Source organism: Elaeis guineensis, chromosome 4, assembly GCF_000442705.2.
Source record: "Elaeis guineensis isolate ETL-2024a chromosome 4, EG11, whole genome shotgun sequence".
NCBI lineage: Eukaryota > Viridiplantae > Streptophyta > Magnoliopsida > Arecales > Arecaceae > Elaeis > Elaeis guineensis.
This window is the reverse complement of record NC_025996.2, coordinates 36,284,015-36,302,391: the sequence shown is the minus strand read 5'-3', so window position 1 is coordinate 36,302,391 and position 18,377 is coordinate 36,284,015. Positions and strand designations below refer to the sequence as shown.

General features: G+C 34.0%; 1 protein-coding gene across 8 annotated transcripts in view; it reads right to left on the bottom strand.

The window, feature by feature from the left end:
* Nucleotides 1-213: 213 nt before the first annotated feature.
* The window catches only part of LOC105033802 (uncharacterized), a 32,452-nt gene continuing 14,288 nt past the window's right edge, over nucleotides 214-18,377 (bottom strand). For 3 of the 8 annotated variants that reach the window (XM_073256307.1, XM_029261402.2, XM_073256308.1), the window contains exons 5-13: nucleotides 16,451-16,736; nucleotides 14,546-14,613; nucleotides 11,395-11,646; nucleotides 6,441-6,516; nucleotides 4,685-4,761; nucleotides 4,558-4,607; nucleotides 4,001-4,085; nucleotides 1,438-1,536; nucleotides 214-727 (exon numbers count right to left, since the gene is read on the bottom strand). In XM_073256307.1, coding sequence (XP_073112408.1) covers nucleotides 521-727; nucleotides 1,438-1,536; nucleotides 4,001-4,085; nucleotides 4,558-4,607; nucleotides 4,685-4,761; nucleotides 6,441-6,516; nucleotides 11,395-11,646; nucleotides 14,546-14,613; nucleotides 16,451-16,736 — 1,200 coding nt within the window. In that variant the 3' untranslated portion in view covers nucleotides 214-520. The other 5 variants (XM_073256309.1, XM_073256310.1, XR_012140919.1 and 2 more) reach the window with 5 other exon arrangements.

Here is an 18,377-nt window from a genome sequence, read left to right as displayed (position 1 = left end):
TACAACATCTTATGAACAACTTTACTGCAGTGTATTTAAAGCTATACACCATGTTCTCTAGCTAGACCCATTTAGCTTTATTTCTAGTTTCCAAAGGTTTTTCAAATATAGATAGTGTCGCATTTTTTTTACCTTTAGTTTTATATAGTTCATACTAGTTCTGTCCATTCAACAAAATCGACAATGTTTAGACTAAGTCTTTCTACATCATCAGGAAATCAACTATGAATATATATTCTGCACTCTCGAGGTTTGTCTTTGGGATTCCTAAGAACGCAAACTCTGTTTTGCTGAACCTATATAATTATGAAATACCTAGAGCACAAAATACATGGATCCATCACAAGCTATAAAAATTTAAGGACTCAACTGAAATAAAAAAGAAACAAAAAAAATCTGCCTGCCTATTTACAACACAAGGATAAAATACATGAACGGCTAGAAATGCTGAGCTACATATATTAGCTCACTCTACAAAAGCACTTACAGATGACCAAATATAAATTGGTTGTTCTTGTGGTCATCGAACTTTTCTAAGCATAATTCTAAACATGGGAGCACCTCGATCTATGACATGCTGTTCCCAATCTGACCGAATACCAAAGGGATTTTCCTCTCGCCATCCCATGTTCTCAACCCCATCCACCACAAGTCTACCCTTCCCGTACATGATGAATTGTTCTTTCATTCTTCTGGCGACAGCCTCAATGTCAGACTGTAAGAAGACCTGCAACGTCAGCCTCCATATAAGTGACATTTAATCAGGAATTGAAGTGCTTCACTTTGCTTGAAAATGAAAGCCAAAATGCATCTAACTAGAGTACAAATGTATCAAACCCAGAAAATATGGTAAAGAAACTATAGACTAGAGCACTGACTTAGCACATACTTTGTAGACCACCAAAAAATAAGCAAGACTGATTGTCCAAACAAAATTTTCTAACCAGACAAATTTACCAACCATAGGCCAGTGCATATGTAACTTACTAATTGGTGGATAGGGATCTTTGCTGTGTGGACACACTTACTTGAAGAGGCAGAGTTGATTGTCAGAAAAAAGGGGAGATTTGTAGAAGTGCAATGCTATTGGGGAGCAATTAATTAGAGAATCATTTGGCTTAAAGTTGAAGGGACAAAACTATCATCTAGCCAAGCAAATAGAATTTTCTACAGGGGCATTGACATTGTTATCGACCTTCTAAAGCCACTCAGGATACTCATATATGGCATCACAGCCAATGAAGGGTGTCACTTAGGCATGACACCATGCATTTGTCGATTGAATGCTTTCGGTGTAAATACTGGACAGCAGATCTGCCAACCAGAGTTTATCATACGCAAGTCCAAAATATGGACTTCTCCAAGTAAATAAAATACGGGAGAAAAGATGTTTTTTTAGTAAAAGAAAGCATGAAAATCCTGTACAAAGATAGATACCTTTCCATTCGTTATGAGCAGATCAACGATTGCTTCGATAAGCATTCTTTGCACCATCCGCCATCTATGTTCTTCTCTGTTGAAATCAGGATTGGGGCACTAAATGGAGAGAATTAGCTTGGTAAGATGACCTTTTGTCATCAAATTTTAAAGATTTTAACATCAAACAACAAATTTGAGATTTCAGCATACTTCTATGCAAGACAAAAGCACAATTCACCATATGTGAGCACATGAACAATTTCATGAAGATTATGTTGCAGAATAATGTCACATATACATCGAGTACACATTGAATTCAGAGAGTTTGTAGTGCTAATAGGACCTTGCAGAAGGTAAAGAGGTTCTTTCATTGTCATCTAAAGGTAAGGAAGCAAAACTAGAGGAAATATGAATTCTGAACAGGAAGAAACAAGGTTCTGAAGAAATTTGAAAATTACTTGAAACTTTACTAGAAAAAAGTAAGAGAAAATAAATTTAACCAAACCTAGTATTTGATATGCGCAAGACTTGAACAATTAGGATCGACAAATGTTGATCACCTATTTAAGTGTCATCTGATCATTGAAATTCCACTGAATAAAAAAATAATAAAATGCATGAAAACAAGTTGGTGATATAATGTTAGGATGCAAGAGGGTACGATGCAACATAAGCAAAAGATTTAGAACACCAAATTGTCTTACTGTGGAATGGTGCCTAGTCTGTAAGGTCCATTTCCCTATATCCAGCACAAACAATGGTCCATGCAGCTTTGCACAAATGATGATCTCTGGATCAAGGCAAAAACAGGTATGCACCCTTTGTTAGATGCAGGACTGCATGACGATACCATGCTTGCAGTCAAGGATGAATAAGGGAACAAATTTAAGGAGTCCATGTGGAACAAGAGCTGAATTCAGCATGGAAGATTGTCTGACTCTAGGCACACAGAACAGAGTGATTGAATCTATGTGGAGGCCAACCCGAAGGTCTACATGAGCGAATTTCCCTTCCTCATCTTCCTTTCCTGGTAGGCCTGTATCAATATGATTTAAGTAGCCATTTTATAGACCTATCAGCTATCAAACTATAACTAGATGTTAAATCCACAATCCTCACCAATCCTGTTGCGCTTGAGACGAGCATCACATGGTGGTTGGTAATATTTCTTTACTTTTTGTATTCCATATTAACATGAAATACGGAAATATAACTATCACTTGGTTTAGAGAAATTGATACTCTGGAAGTCATTCACTTTCCATAATATCTGACTGCTGGCATTCTCACCAAAGTAGTAACAAAGTTCACCCACCAGTGAGCACTGCCATGCTTTTATTTCTGCTGACGCTGAGCAAGGGAGCATGAAAATGTAATATTGCTTCAGCGTATATTCATAAATTCTGTATAACACAGAAGATGGCGAGAAACTTTTATGATACAAAATATAACTTATGTGCTGCGCACCCTAAGAAAGAACCGGAGCTACATCCATTTCTTCAGTTTCTATTTTAATTCTAAGGTTAGTTGATTTCTGATTATTTTGATTATGAATTCCGCTAAGATTTAAAAATCAATGGATTGAAATGGAGAATGATAGATATTCACCATCATAATCAATTAATTCTCTATAACTGTATGGGAATAAAGATCCATAACTAACCATCAAATTATATAAAAAGTGACCATCTGTTGTAATAAAAAATATATAAGATTGCCGTACCTAATGTTTGTTTAAGTAAAACTACTCTCTAAATTCCTTTTTTCTTTAAGATGAATCTTCTCATTAAAGTGATTGATCCTTTTTTGTTTTCTTTTCCGGATTTGTGGTAATTCCATTGGCGTAAAAATTCTGTACCAGGAATCTTTAAATTAGTAAGTTGGAGCACATTATGGATTTGCTAGACTATGGAATTAACATATAAAACAAACAACAAGGTGTAATACTGGAGGATAACATGTAAGATATACAAAAGAATAACCATAGAGAATAACCAAGCCAAGATTTTAAATCTTATGGGACGAAGGCGTCCCAGTTTCTCCATGGGACACCCCGTTGTGCCATCTCATCCCAACAACAGTCCTGGTCATACATCCAGGTAGATATCCTCCATCTTTCTCCCCTTCTCCTTTCCTTTCTTTATTTCTTTATTTTCTTCTTTTGATTTTCTTTCTTCTTTCCTTTCTTTTCCTCTACCTTCCTTTATTTCCTTTCCTTTTTCTTTCCTTTTCTTCTCCCTTCCTTTCCCTTTTTCATTTTTCTTCTTCTTTCTTTCATTTTTTTCCTTTTCTTTAGCTTTACTTCCTTTCCTTCTTCCTCTTTCTTCTTCTCTCCCTATATGGATACTTTTCAGTCCCAAAACCATTCCAGTCCTCATCGAGATCTTTTTTTGTGTTCCACTCCTATCTAAAATCATCCGATCAGACTTTCATTGGAAAAACATCTCGTAATGTATTTCACCTCCATTTTCTCACAGGAACGGGACAACGGCTGGGATACCCTCTGACCTAGTAGGATATAAAACCTTGAACCAAGCAATAAGAAAGCCAGAAGAAAAATGACAGCAAGTGAAACCTTATACCTGTATTGTAACAAGTATCAGATATCCAGGATAGCTTGAAACTATAGACCGAAATGTAGAAGTTGCATTTGTTGATATAAAATATCTAACAAAAAAGGTAAAAAAAAGAAATCGATTAGAAATAAGTGTTCCTGCAGATGTTGAAGCATAATAGGGAAATAGTTGGCATAATGGCAAAATAAACTTGGCAAAATAAACTCAAACACATTATTTCTTAAGTATAGGCTATAGCACTTGCAACCTTCGGGAGTACAAGACTGATGAAGAAAGATGCAAATTATTGACTTGGCATCTATATTCTTTCTCTAGGCCTAAATTGATGCACAAAATATATACATTACAAAATTCTTTCTGGAGGAAGAGAGAGCAAGAAACACTCTCCAAGTTTAACCAATAACCCTTCAAAAAGTTAAGATAGATAGCATTATAGCAATTCATGAGAAATTAACAACATATAAACTATGGTATAGAATAATGATTGAAATCTAGTTTAGTTATAGTGACTAAGATGGGTAATTCTAACTAAACTAGCTATTTTTTTCAGGCAAGGCACTTACCCATTCTTTATGTTAGACTGAAGCACATTATTTAGACAACGCCTAACAAGCTGCACAAAATGGGAAAAATTTAAATTTTAGACATCCTTCTGCAACAAATGTAATCATGATGAAAATATGAATTTACCTTTTTGTTAATCTCAAGCCCAAGAAAATTATAATTTTGCCATCTTCTAGCCATCTTTAAAAGAAATAAACCATTTCCTACATTATTAAACAAGCAAATTTATTTATAAGGATCATAATAAAGAAATAATAAAGTAAAACAAGCCAAAGAGCATTAGGTACTAGCATAATAACAATTTCACAGAAAAAAAAGCATCAATCTAGTTAATGCATATGTATTGTACTTTTTCTTTAAACATAGAAGTTAGAACAGTAGTAAGTTAAAGGACTTACAAAAAATGGACTAGAAAAATTATTATTTTGAAAAGCTTAAAATCTATTCCAATCAACTTAAGATAAATGTTTATCATGACATGGACTTTAGGATTTCAGTTTTTGCTCCAATATGACTAAGACTCAACTTTAATCCTTGCAACATTTTCTTGGCAAGGTTTAAAGCTTCCATCTGTATTGATCCATCTTGGCCATCTCGAATTATATCAGTGAGATTCTAAGTCCTAGGATAGGTCTAGAACCTCAGTGCACCAAAGATTGGGTTAACTTGGTACTAGCAGGGATGAACAAGGATGGTGACCACGTAGGCTGATAATAGTTGTTTTGATCCTTCGGATGAATTGGCATTTTGATAATTCAACAAGATGCCTTTTTTTTATTTTTTTATATTTATTATGTTCATTGTTTTTTGAGTTGTATAGAGACAATTGAGGATTCATTTATTTCATAATTTAGAAGTAGAGGATGTTTTTGAGGATTTAGGGTTTGGAGTTTGGCCTTAGCGGCTAAAGGCGCAAGGAGAGGCATTGGGCTAGCACGTCCTCAAAATACAAGATAGAACATAAGAAGAGAAAGAGAGAAAAAAGAGAGAGCTTAGTCATGGGGCACCTTTATCAGATTGATGCCAATACTAATATAGCACCGTAAACCCAATTCTGAGCTCAAAAGTCTTCTCTAATCCTAAATTATCAAAAACCAGCCCTAAAACCCTTTCATCAATCATTTAAAACAACAAAAAGCATAAGCAACAAAACAAAAAAAAGGGCCTCCGACTGAATCTCTAACCCATCTTAAGTGTCACGATAGTGCTGTAATAGTACCATCCCGACCAACTTATTGACCTATACTGGGTCTGATTTAAGACCATATTTTTGGCATTACAAAAGATGACCCATAATCAAAATAAATCAGATAAGCTTTCTATTTAACAATAAATATTGATATGGTTTATTGGAAATTTAAAGAAAAACACCACTCTATTTTGATATATGGCAAAAGGCCATATTTAGTAAAGTTTGCATGCTCAGGACTTTACTAGAACATTATGCCCCTATCCCTTAAATCAATGAAAGTTTACCTTAATCGATGCACAAATATTGGTGATGGATGAAATCATGAAAGCATATTAGAAGTGGATGAACACATTTTACAGGTCAGTGCACAGTAAAAATGTTCTTACAACTAGTTAGGCGGGCAGGGCTATAATGGTCCAGTAAAATTTTGAAACGAACTAATGCTTGAAAAGTGGTTTTTTTTTTTTTGCAAATTTCACAATTGAGTTATTTTGGAAAATCCCCATGACTAATACTCCAAAGACAATATCACTTGGTTGATCCTATTCTAATATTAATGACAAGCATTCTTATGTATTAATTTCCAACAGTCTAAATAATAATAGATAATGATCATCTTTAGATGGTATTAAAAGCTGCAAGGTGGTAAAATTTGCCTTTGGATGAGAAGTAAATAAAAGAGAAATGTACCACTTCCAATATCAACTATCAAAGGTTTAGATGGATCTGGAAAAGCAATATTCCAATCAAGGTCATGGGGATAAGCCTGCAAGAAGAAAGCACAAAGTATGAAGGAATGTGATGCTTTCTTAAAAAAATATTGCGCAGTTCACTTTCTATCTATGCCATATGTTGAATTATTTCAGTGGAAGGTTTAGTGAGAACATCACTATGAACATAAAGTCTTAGCTTAATTCCTAGAAAAACTTACACAACCAGTAGTGGCTATAACTAATACAAAAAATATATGGAATATATACACATAGAACAAGACAACAAGGATCAAGTGCTTAAAATTTCGTTAAATGTTAAAAATAATGCCATATTTCAGATATGTGAACAGGGTGTTTAAGTTGCTTGTGGATTACATCCAACAACAGGACAATCGATTGTCAAATTTGTAAGTTCTTTGTTTAAGACAGGAATTGAAGACTGACATTTTAAGTCTGACCAGAGAGAGTCATCAATCATGAGTTGGTGAAGCAACTTAGGTTAAGTAAAACAAAGGGATGATGATCCTTAACAAAAGAAAAAATATGAATTACCTGGCTGTCTTAATACAGGAATCTTGATGCATTACGGAAAATCAATCCAATGAGTATTTGCCATGAAGTGGCACAATGTTAAGAAGTATAATCTAGAAAAAATCCAAGACTTTACCTTGATATCTTGACTGCAAATAAGGGCTTTTAAAGAAAAGTTCTTCACATCAATGTACTTTAATATGTCACAGAAAGCATGTTATGCACTTCAAAAACAACACTACCCGTCTTGGTGACTAAAAGAAACCTGATGAAGCCACTACTAGTTAAAAAAAGGTTAAGCAGTTCTTTGAGTTCCTCAGTGTCCAATACAAGAAGAGTTAGAATTCATGGCCATCAACCATAAGCACTAGACTTTATTATTTGGAAAAACATCAACCATATCATAGCCACAACTACAACTATAACCATAACCATCAACACTAGTTTCAGCTTTTTGAGGTTGGCCTTTTATGCTGAAAATGTACTCTAAATATAAAGTCAAAAAACAAGAAGCAGATGAATGAGAAATTCTTGGAGAACCAAAAAGACATTCTTGTGCATGGTCTCTTCTAATTAGAAACTTAAGGGTAGCAGAAGAGATATATTAATGTCAGTTATTAATCATAACAATTATCTCCGTTTGACTCCATTTGAACTAAAAAATAGAACTTAGGTATTGATTACAAACAAAATGATGGATGTTCCAGTGACTTTACATCATGCATCAGTGCACTTGTAGGATACATGATGAAGGCAGGGCTTCTAATAGTTCCTTCAAGTCTTCAACAAATTAACACAAATCAAGTAGTCTAGTAGATAATGACATAGGAAGCCTAAAATTTTTGTTCCATGCTGATTAAAATTTCCATAAGTCAACCATCAATCAACAAAGGTAACTTTGGTCAAGTAATGTAAATGAATACCACTCACCATATGAATATAGAATTGAGATACATCATTATATGAACTATAGGAAATATAATAACGGATCATATATATAAATACGTGTTTGCTGTCCAGCCTTACTAGAAGCTACCTTGAATTAGATGGAGATAGTAACAGAACAGGAACCACTCGAGCAAATCTGAATCAGCATGCACTCACTATAAATGCATGCAATAGATAAATGTGTGCAAGGAATGTGAACCAATCTTTTGCCATTAGTTCATACATATAATTAACAATGGGAGTGTGCCTGCTCAAAAGAAACAGAGTGTTAAGAAACGGACGCTTTACAATTCTAACTTGGAGTCGATTTGATCTAGCCTTGTTCAGTTTTAATGGCTATATGATGCAGATCTACAGCAACTTTTGGCTCAGTTCTGATATATGAATCACTGGACACATTTGATCAATGTAATAGCAATCACCTAAAAACTGATCAGTGATCTGCTGTTTAAAGAATGACAAGAGTAGAAACTGATTCAGAATTAAATTTGGATCCAAAAACAGCAGCTGATCTGCTGGATGTTAATATATCAGGAGAGTTATTTGCTCAGCAGTAGAAGAAACTAAGAGAAAGGGAAAAAAAATTAGAAGAGAGAAGAATAAATAAAAAAAGAGGAGGAAAACGAAGGCTCATGGTCAAAAATATATTCAAATTACATCATGTAAAATCCAGAAAAAATTACCACAAATAGTCGGCAGAATCTCTTTATATTAAACTAAACCGGCTGCTAATCCTCCTATAATTAAGTCTCAGATTCAGAAATAGACCAAAATTAAACAGCTAATTAAAATTTTTCTTAATGGAGTTGCTGGCTCACTATTAGATTCACAATAGGACTCCCTAATTTAGGCATAAACTGAAACAGAACACCTATTGCCCCAGTTAGGGTCGGCTACTGTTCACGGTCCTGCATAATGAATATGCTACGGTATATTAATCCACCCTCTCCTTATAATCCAAAAATAATGACTAAGAAAAAACACCAAAAACAATTCCTATTGCATCAAATCATTAATATATCATACCATTTAATTTACCCGCATGATATATTTTCAAATCTTGTCATTTTTTTGATCTAGTTTATGCATATATGGTTTCTTATTGTAGGAAAACAGACCAGTATGCAGCGACATCTGTTTTATATTTTTTAAGCATAAAAGCACATGCATCTTTAGAATCTTTCTTTTCTAAAATTTATATTCCTTGATGATAGTTTTGATATGTTGGTTTGTAGTTTTAAGTAGTATATTTATGCAAATATGCGTTTATATTGATGTTTCCAGAAACTATTAGCAAAGTTGCAGTTCAAGTGTTTAAAAATGTGAAATATACTTAAATTGTTCATTCTCATTCTCATTTGCTCTGTTTTACACCAATGGTGAGCATCACAAAAATACAACCTGCTAGGAACTGGCCAACAAGAAAAAATATTTAACTATGTGAAAATTGGTCTCTGCCATATTCATTGATATGTACATTCAGAAAAGGAAGTTGCAATGGAACTATCCAACATCCTATATAGTGATTGTGAGCTTCTGCAGTTATATTCAGTAAGGCTGATGATGGAAGAGGCAATTTATTCTGATTATCCAGTTAATGAGGTTGCTTTAATTAATCTGGATTTCTTTGGGTGAGCATACAATGCTCTCTTGAGGTCATTTGAAGCATGTGCCAAAGAATGATTTACTTATGTTCCCATTATTAGCTAAGCAAACTGATTTCTCCCAGGCCCCCGACAATTTAAGTAACCAAAATGGTCCAGCTGACTATATAAGAGGAAAAAAAAATATGAGAACAAACAAATTGCTGAACTAGTGCAGCAAAGGTGGGTTTACTAATAGAAACCAAGAACTTACCCTATCTTTGATTGGGGTCGTGAGAGAGAGGATGGATGGGGTTGGAAGGATTGATGCCCTCCATCTACTGTTTGGTTCAAAAAGTTTAGAGAGGATGGAGGAGAGATTGCTCATCTATCCTAGTCTACCAATTTGCATCCTCCCAAATTGGGAGGATGCAAGAAAAGATGGATAGAGTATGTAAGGGGAAGATTTTTGCATTGACAAAATTATCTCTCATTAATTTTTTTAACAAAACTATAACACTTATTCACTTTTTCATTCATATTATTTATATATATTTTATTTTATCTATACTATCCATCCTATATTATTAAATTTTATCACTAATTATTTAATCTTAGTACATAATTTCTGCAATTATAATTAAATAATTAAAATAGTCTTCTATTTTTTTATTTATATTTACTATTTTTAATTAACTATTTGTAGAAAATTAACTTAACTATTTGAATTAAATTATTAATTAATTAATTATATAATTAATATAATAAATTAATTCATTAATAATCTATTTATAAAATCATTTATTCAATTGAATTAATTTTAAATTAAATATTTATATTTTATATAATTATAAATTATAAAGATTATAAGGTTATACATTGTTTACTTTTTTAATATAAATAAGTATTATAAATTGATAATAATAATATTTTTATCAAAAGATGGTTTCGTAAAAATATCATACAAATATCATCCATCCTTCCTTTCATTCCACCTATACTAAATATAGGAGGGGATCATTCCCATCCATCATTTGATGATTCGCCAAGCATATGAAAGGAAAGATGGATGGAATCCATCCTTCCTCCACTACCCATCCTTCCAATCCATCCTTCGTACCAAACAAAGAGTTAATGATGGGATCAATGATGTACAGGCCAAATATAGGGAGCTAGGGAAATTATATTCTTCCAAACAAATAGCACAGCACATTGTGGGTGGAGAGGGTCACTAGTTTCTGTTGGAAGATGGGTGGAGATCAAGAATGGCTGAAAAGCAAAGAACACAACCAGCTACCATCTGAGGAACTCAATGGTGGAACAGCATTTGGTCAATAATTGGGTATTTAAGCAAAATTGGATGGAACTGAAAATTTAATAAAACCAATACAAATAAAGGTACAAACTATTGGGTGGAGAATGAGACATGGGTACTTTGTAGAACCGCTCAACAGAATCTTTAACATAAATCACAGTGGAAAGCTGATTCCATTTTACTAATAACCAGGTGGATCATCATAGCAGATATAAGATGATAGGGCAATCTGAAAAGCATCTTACAATATACTAAGTCTGAGATTGCCAAGAGTGAACTTTCCTCCAATCACGTTTTTCTTAAGAGTAAAAAGTGAAAAATTACATTGAAAGTGAACTTTGAAAGAATGCAGTGTTAAAATCAACTATTAGAATAAATCTTTACAACATGCATCGGAAGTTATTGTGTGAACAATGCAACCTCTACAAAAAGTACATGTTGCAATTTGCTATCCCAAACTAAGTGCAAAGACAAATTTTGATGTTTGATCAAAATAATTCAAGCAATTCATATAAGCATGAGGCACAATAATCCAGAGTTCAGAACAGGCATACTATATCTAATGCTGCGACACCTGGTAGTATTCTTCCTTTGAGAAATTCCCAAACAACTGATGCATTTTTAAACATTCTATATTGAGTTATAGAACATGATGTTCCTGCAACTGCATTGCAGGCTGCATTCCCAACAACCGTCACATCACAGTCGGTCATACTTATTTTTTGAAGCATCAGAGCCAATTCAGATGCTCCCACTGTGTCTTCTTTTACTGAATCAAATTTGATGGAGCCAATCAATAAAATCTTCTGTAACACAAAAACAGAGACTATGAAAATGATACTGTTGAAAAATATAACACCCTTTAGATAAAATATTAATATTAGAAGAGATGAAGAGCATCAATGGAAATACAAAGGGAGATCTGTCAGCTCTAAGCATAAGAAACCTAATTAAGGAGCAGAATTATTCACACAAGTACAAAATAAAAGAAAAGAAACAATTTATGACGATGAAGAGTTGCCAATTAGATATAAATCACAAAAATCTTCCACAATGATAGATCATAAGGAATAAGCCTCATCCCAGCTATTTCAGATTAGCTTGATGAATCCATCTTTGCCTATTGTCTCTCCCAAAGACTATATCTCTGCTGCTATAAGCTTTACCCAGTCCTCACAAATCATCTAAATTCTCTTATAACTTTTCCACTGGTTCTCGACCATTCAACACATAATACAGCCTCACCCTTGCCTACTCTTAGTCAGATCATTTATGCACATGCTCCTATATTTTTTCCCCCCTCCACTATTTAGTCCTTGGCTAGCGCAACCCTTAAGCTTCTTCTTGTATGCTCATTTCTCACCCTACCCCTCTGAGCTGCAGTGATCCACCTTAACATTCTCATTTTTTTCCATTTTCATTTGTGTGCCAAGTTCTTCTTCATTAATCAACGTGAACCAAAACATCTTGAGCATTTTATAAAATCTTTTGTTGTCATATACGAATGTGTCAATGACATGACATCCTTGATTTACCTACATGCTTCACCACTTGGTGCTAACTCAGTAAGAAATATCTTCATTAAAATCTTAGTTTTTTATTATTAGATCCCAGAAACAGTCACAGAAGAAAGAATTGTTTCCTGTGCCTGTGTTGGTGAAGCTATGACATTAACATTTGTGCCGTGCCATGTAATGTTGACAGTTTGTAAAAATAAACAAGTTTGTAAAAATGGTCTCAAATGGCATGCTGAAATATGTTATTTTATTCAATTTCTTCCAATTCATGATACATTACCATGCCATACTTGCACTGGCATAGCCTGGCACTAGCATGTGACACTTAAAATCTTAATTTTGACAAGTTTGACTACTTTGCTTAGTCTTAGGCATGTTTTAGACTTGTACTTGACATATGAGATATGGTTTGGTAGTTTATACCAATGTATATTAGCAAATACTCATCTGCGCTGGACTTTATCACAAAATATCATAGGCATACAATATTAATACAGGTTAGTGTGGTTTCAATCCCTTCAGACTTAAATTACTGATGGATGATCTGCACATTCCATAAACATATTGGAATTTTTACATGAGAAATCAATAGATAAAATTATCTTATATAGCAGTTAAGGAAGAAGAGAATTAACAGGATTTCTCTTTAAAATCAAAACTTCTTGTCTTCTATTTGTATTTTTAAACTTGTTTATGATAGTTCAATTTATGAATTAAATTTCTTGAGATGCATAATGTTGCTTCATACGTTTAAATTATATTTGTCAACAATCGCATTTCTATTATCTGACTTAAGATGCTAAACAGAAGTGGCAAATGTTTTGTTTTAGTGTGGAAGGATGTAGGGGGTTGGGAAGATCTAAGATGACATGGATGGGAGTTGTTAGAATCGATATAGAAAGGCTTAAAATCACATCCAAGGTTTTACATCCCAACAGGACAGAAGGCGTCCTGGCTGTCCCATCCCGTTACTGTGAAAAAATGGGACCAGCACAGGGTCGGGATTCTGAAATCCATCCATGTAGGAAGAGAAGAAGACAGAAAGGAAGATGAAGAAGGGAAAAGGTGAAAGGAAAGAAGAAGAAGAAAAATGAAAGAAAGAAAGGGAGGAAGAAGAAAAAGAAGGAAAGAAGAGAGTAAGGAAAGAGAAAGAAGAAGAAAAAAAAAAAAGAAAGAAAGTGATAAGAAAAAGAAAGAAAAAAAAGAAAGGTAGAAGAAAAAGAAAGAAAAGAAGGAAAGAAAAGAAAGAAGGAAAGAAAAAAAGAAAAGAATAAGGAGAGAGAGACGCCAAATATCTACGAGACAATTGTCAGGATGGGATGGAATAGTGGGGCATTCCGTTTCATGGAGATATTGGGACATCTCTGCCCCACGAGATTTAAAACCTTGACCACATCAAATGTGGCACTAAAGAGGAATCCTTGCTGAATGAGTGAGCAAAAATAGTTGGGATCAAAATGCATCTACTTCCCGTCGAAATGCTATTGCACAATAATTACTAGAGAAGAAAAAGCTAAAAATCTAACTCTGTACTTAGTTAATATAAAACTTATGAATTTTGGCATATCGAACAGCTCTTCAGTGAAAATACCAGAGTTCCTGTATCAAAGCTCTGGTTCCTACATTCCTAAGCCTCTAGTAGGGCAACAGAAAACATCTTGAGCAGGGACTTAAGGAGGAGAAGAGTCATTATCAGGCCAAAAGAAACAGGAATAGATGAAGGCCAAACCAGAATAGGAATATGGTAAACTTTGTTAAGCATTGCTGCACACCAAATGAGACTGAAGAAACCATGCTTGGCACTCCCCAACAAGCCGATAGTGGATGTCCATTCCCACCTATAGATCGGGCCAGGAGATTTAGGCTAGGCAGGTCAGGCTGTATATGTTTAAATTTACACTGTAGATAATCCTAAAAATGGAGGAAGGAGTAAAATTTAATCCAACAACTTGTGCAACACTTATACCTTGAACTTTATGAAGTGTAAAGGAAGGAACTATAACCAACCTTGATGGAACTAGTGAAAAAAAGCCTTTAGAACAATTAACTTCAACAAAAGATTTCACCTTGGATGATAGCAAATGTTAAATGATAATCAACAAAAATTACTAAAAACCACAAATAGATGAGGACAGTGCTTGAATTTGGCTAAGGTAATCAAACCACTTGCATGATGTGATTGTCATACCTTGCATATTGAAAGCAAAGAAGAGAGTTCCTTCAATGATACTGGCCCTAGATCTATAGGTGTCCAACCTAAAAGAAAAACACGCATGAAATATCAGGTACAGATATACAAGGCTCTGTATTCAAGAGATGTATACTGGTAAGACATAAAACGCTATAAAGCTATAACCATGCTAGCTCAGATGTTAAAAAGGAAGAAGAAACCATTTTTACCTCAAAACTTAGGTCATATTTTTATTTTGCATGAAATTTCAAAAAATTATAAAGTTATGCTTCTAACATTTCCCATATCATGGATATGTTTAGAACAAGAATTGAAGTACTAGCCATACTGACTAGGAATCTATATGGGGTACCCATTGCATGCCCTCAAATTGCATACCAACCTTCATACCAACTTGTAACATCCCAAATCAACTCATATCAACTGATATTGCTTGACACACCTTGTCTTTTCCCCCTTTTTTTTGGGGGGCACATTTGAAGTGTCCCTGTATCAGCTTGTGCCAACTTGATATCTCCCCTCCCCCACCCCCCACCCTGGCCCAACCCACACACATAGCACATTATGTATCATAATCACCAACAAGAGACACAGATCTGCTCATCTGCAGCTTCAAATTTAAATCCTTGGTTTCAATGTATTCATCCATTAGATATACAGTGCAAAACAACCTAAATACCTTCCTTATTTCCAAGTACTAGAAAAATCTAATAGGATATTTTTGTTTTTTTGCTATCAAGGTATTCTTGTAATTTAACCAAGTATTAAATGCATCCAAGAAAGTCAATCATGAGAAAATCATGATACATTTAGCCCAGTGAAATTACAATACCCTTGCATGTTTCAAGGGCATTAGAATAAGGAAAGGATATTTAAGATATATGATGATCTGTTGAATTCCTCCCCTTCATATGTATGGTGTCATATGTGGATATATTGGGATCTTTAATAAGTGCTTTCAAATAAACAGTTCTATTTTGGCCCTAAACTAGTTAATAACATAGAATTAGATTATTGTGGGGTGGAAGAAATATAGATTGCAATTGGGAATACAAAATTATAATTGCCTTTATGGATATTTGCTCTTTTGCAATTAAGAATCCATTAACAATACTCCAAATGATCATTAACAATAGGAAATAATTCGTTGCTTTTGAAAATTTTAACCAAGTTATCAATTGAAGACCTGTTAATGTAATAAAAAAGACTATCCAAAAGTCAAGAATCACTGTATGTATATTGACAATAATGATGGAAGGACCACCAGCCATCCATCATTTTCGTGAAATTATGAAGAATTACCCATGCCAAACACTTGAGCGATACTTCCCAACATTGAAGTAGGGAGGCTCTTTCAAACGGAAGAGGGGCACACCTGTTGGGTTATAACCTAGCTTACAGGAATAACTATATTATCAAAATAATTGATGACCGTATTAACTGGAAAATTGAACAAACACCAGAGCAAACAGAGGGATGGAGAAAAGACCAAGATTACAAAGCATCTAATTTGTCTGTCATCAGTCCCCGAAGAAAACTTCGACTTCTATGGATCTCTCTGATTACCATTATAGATCAACTATTCTCAAACATGCTTGCCTAATTTAAGAGCACTTCCATAAAGAGAAGGCCATAACATCTCAGATTGAAAGCAAAAGGCAATTAATGAAACAAAATAGAAAAATGAAAGTCGAACTTAAGCATGCACCAATCTAAGTTAAATGGAACAATAAGCAAAAATGTGATGTTAATTCTAATGTATATGGAACAACAAAGAAACCAAAAAAAAAATTAAAAGGACAACCCTCAAAAAAAGCTAATTTGAACAAGAAGAGCACAAGAATTGTAATTAACTAAGACCTGAAAAAGCTGATGATTTAAGACTAACAACTTGACACTCACCAGTCAAGATACCACCAGAAGGAAATATCTCCCGCAGGTCCTGTTTGCTATTATTAAAACACCAAAAATCATTTGGAAAATAAATTGAGATTTTCCTACAATGTGCATGCTGGATTAGTTTCAATGCTTCTCCAACAGCATCCTGTTCCACAAAACATCCAGGGACAGAGAGGCCCAAAGCATTCATTATTTGAAATGCAAGTTTCCCAAAAAAATACAGTCCATCACATTTACAGGCAAGAAGATGCAAAGCATTTGCTTTTTCCAAGAAATTACTCCCTCCGATCTGCAGTAAAGTGCAGCAATATTAGGATAAAAAGACAAGTAAAAAAATACAGATGAGCAAGATAAAAACAAAAAATAAAAATAAAGATGTAAAATCATTTACTAAGTACCATGATGCATGTCTATATAATTACGAGATTTATCCACAATTTCACATCCTGGTCATGCTTATCAAAAGAATACTGCAGTAAAAAGAATCTGGGATAAGTTCAGAAACATTTCTAACAATTTTCACAAGTTTCAAAAAACACTACATATGAGTATCGCCCCAACAGATGTGATACTAAAGTTTGTGAATTGAGAGAAGATAATCTCATTTCATAATTATATTACAATGACTGGCGTCAAAACATGCAAGTAAAATAAACTTAAAGATAAAAGACATGACGAAATAAGTGGGAATTTATTTAGTCAAGCAAAATCAATGTTATCCATGATGGATATGTTAAAAGTTCAATTCCAAGAATTATGGGATTGAAGACTGATGTAATATCTGATGCAAGGCTCCAAAACAAAGGAAGAACCATTATATATAATTATACTATAATTTTTCCTTGAATAAATAAGTGCATTCAGTACATGACAAGACAACGTATGCATGTAGAAACTGTTAGATTATGTGGCCCAGCTTACAAAATTTGAGTTCTCGATTATGTGATCCGGCTTATGAAATTTGAATTCCCAATTATGTGATCCCGTTGTGAAATTTGAATTCAAATTTAATCCTTAATAATAAACAAATCTCGTCGGTTTCATTCAGTTACTTGATAGATGTATCGCATTAGGAAAAGATATATATATTGGTCCTCTCCCTGCCCATTGAGGTAACAGCTACAATAACCATCAAAATTGCTACGACAGAAAGAAGGGAGAGGGGAGAGAAACAAATTTATCAAGGGGATCAGTTTCTCCTAATGGGATGTCTTCCTCCTCTTCCGCATTAGGTCTGCTTCCTAACGCATCTGTGAGAAATTTTTTGTTCAAGATCCTGGATTCATGATGTTCTTTTGAACATAAAAATTTTATTTAAGATTCTAGATTCATAATGAAGCATGTATGTTGATACTTAATTTTGCTAACATTTGGTATCAGATCCAGATTTAGAACAAAAATTTTCTCCATTAAAGTTGCTTAAGAAATCTTGCCTTCGCATCAAATTATCTATTGAATCATAAACTCTCAGCAAATTGATGGATGATGGCATCTTACCACCAACAGGAGGGAAATTAGCATTGATTTCTAGAAGGCCCTACCCATCATCATGGCACTGTAAATTCATTTAATGCATTTCTGATCAAGTTGTCTAGAGGCCCATAATTTTGGGCGACTGTGATTATACCTTTCATGTTTAAGGTGTTCCCCACCTGTACAAGTTCCACAAGGCCAAAGCCTTTAAGTTTCTCCAAAGAATCTGTCTATAAGAGACATATATAGGACATTGTAGTCAGGCTACCCATTCCTGGTCAAATTGATTGTTTATTGGTTTTATCTATCCCATGGCATAAGGCAACAAGGGTGTTTTTAACTGAAGTGACTTGACACTTCAGAAATCGTGAAGTGTCAAATTTCTAAAAAAAAAAAGGAAAAAGGGAAAGAAAGGGGTTTTGACTATCCATAAGCTAATATCCATATTTTAAGAAAT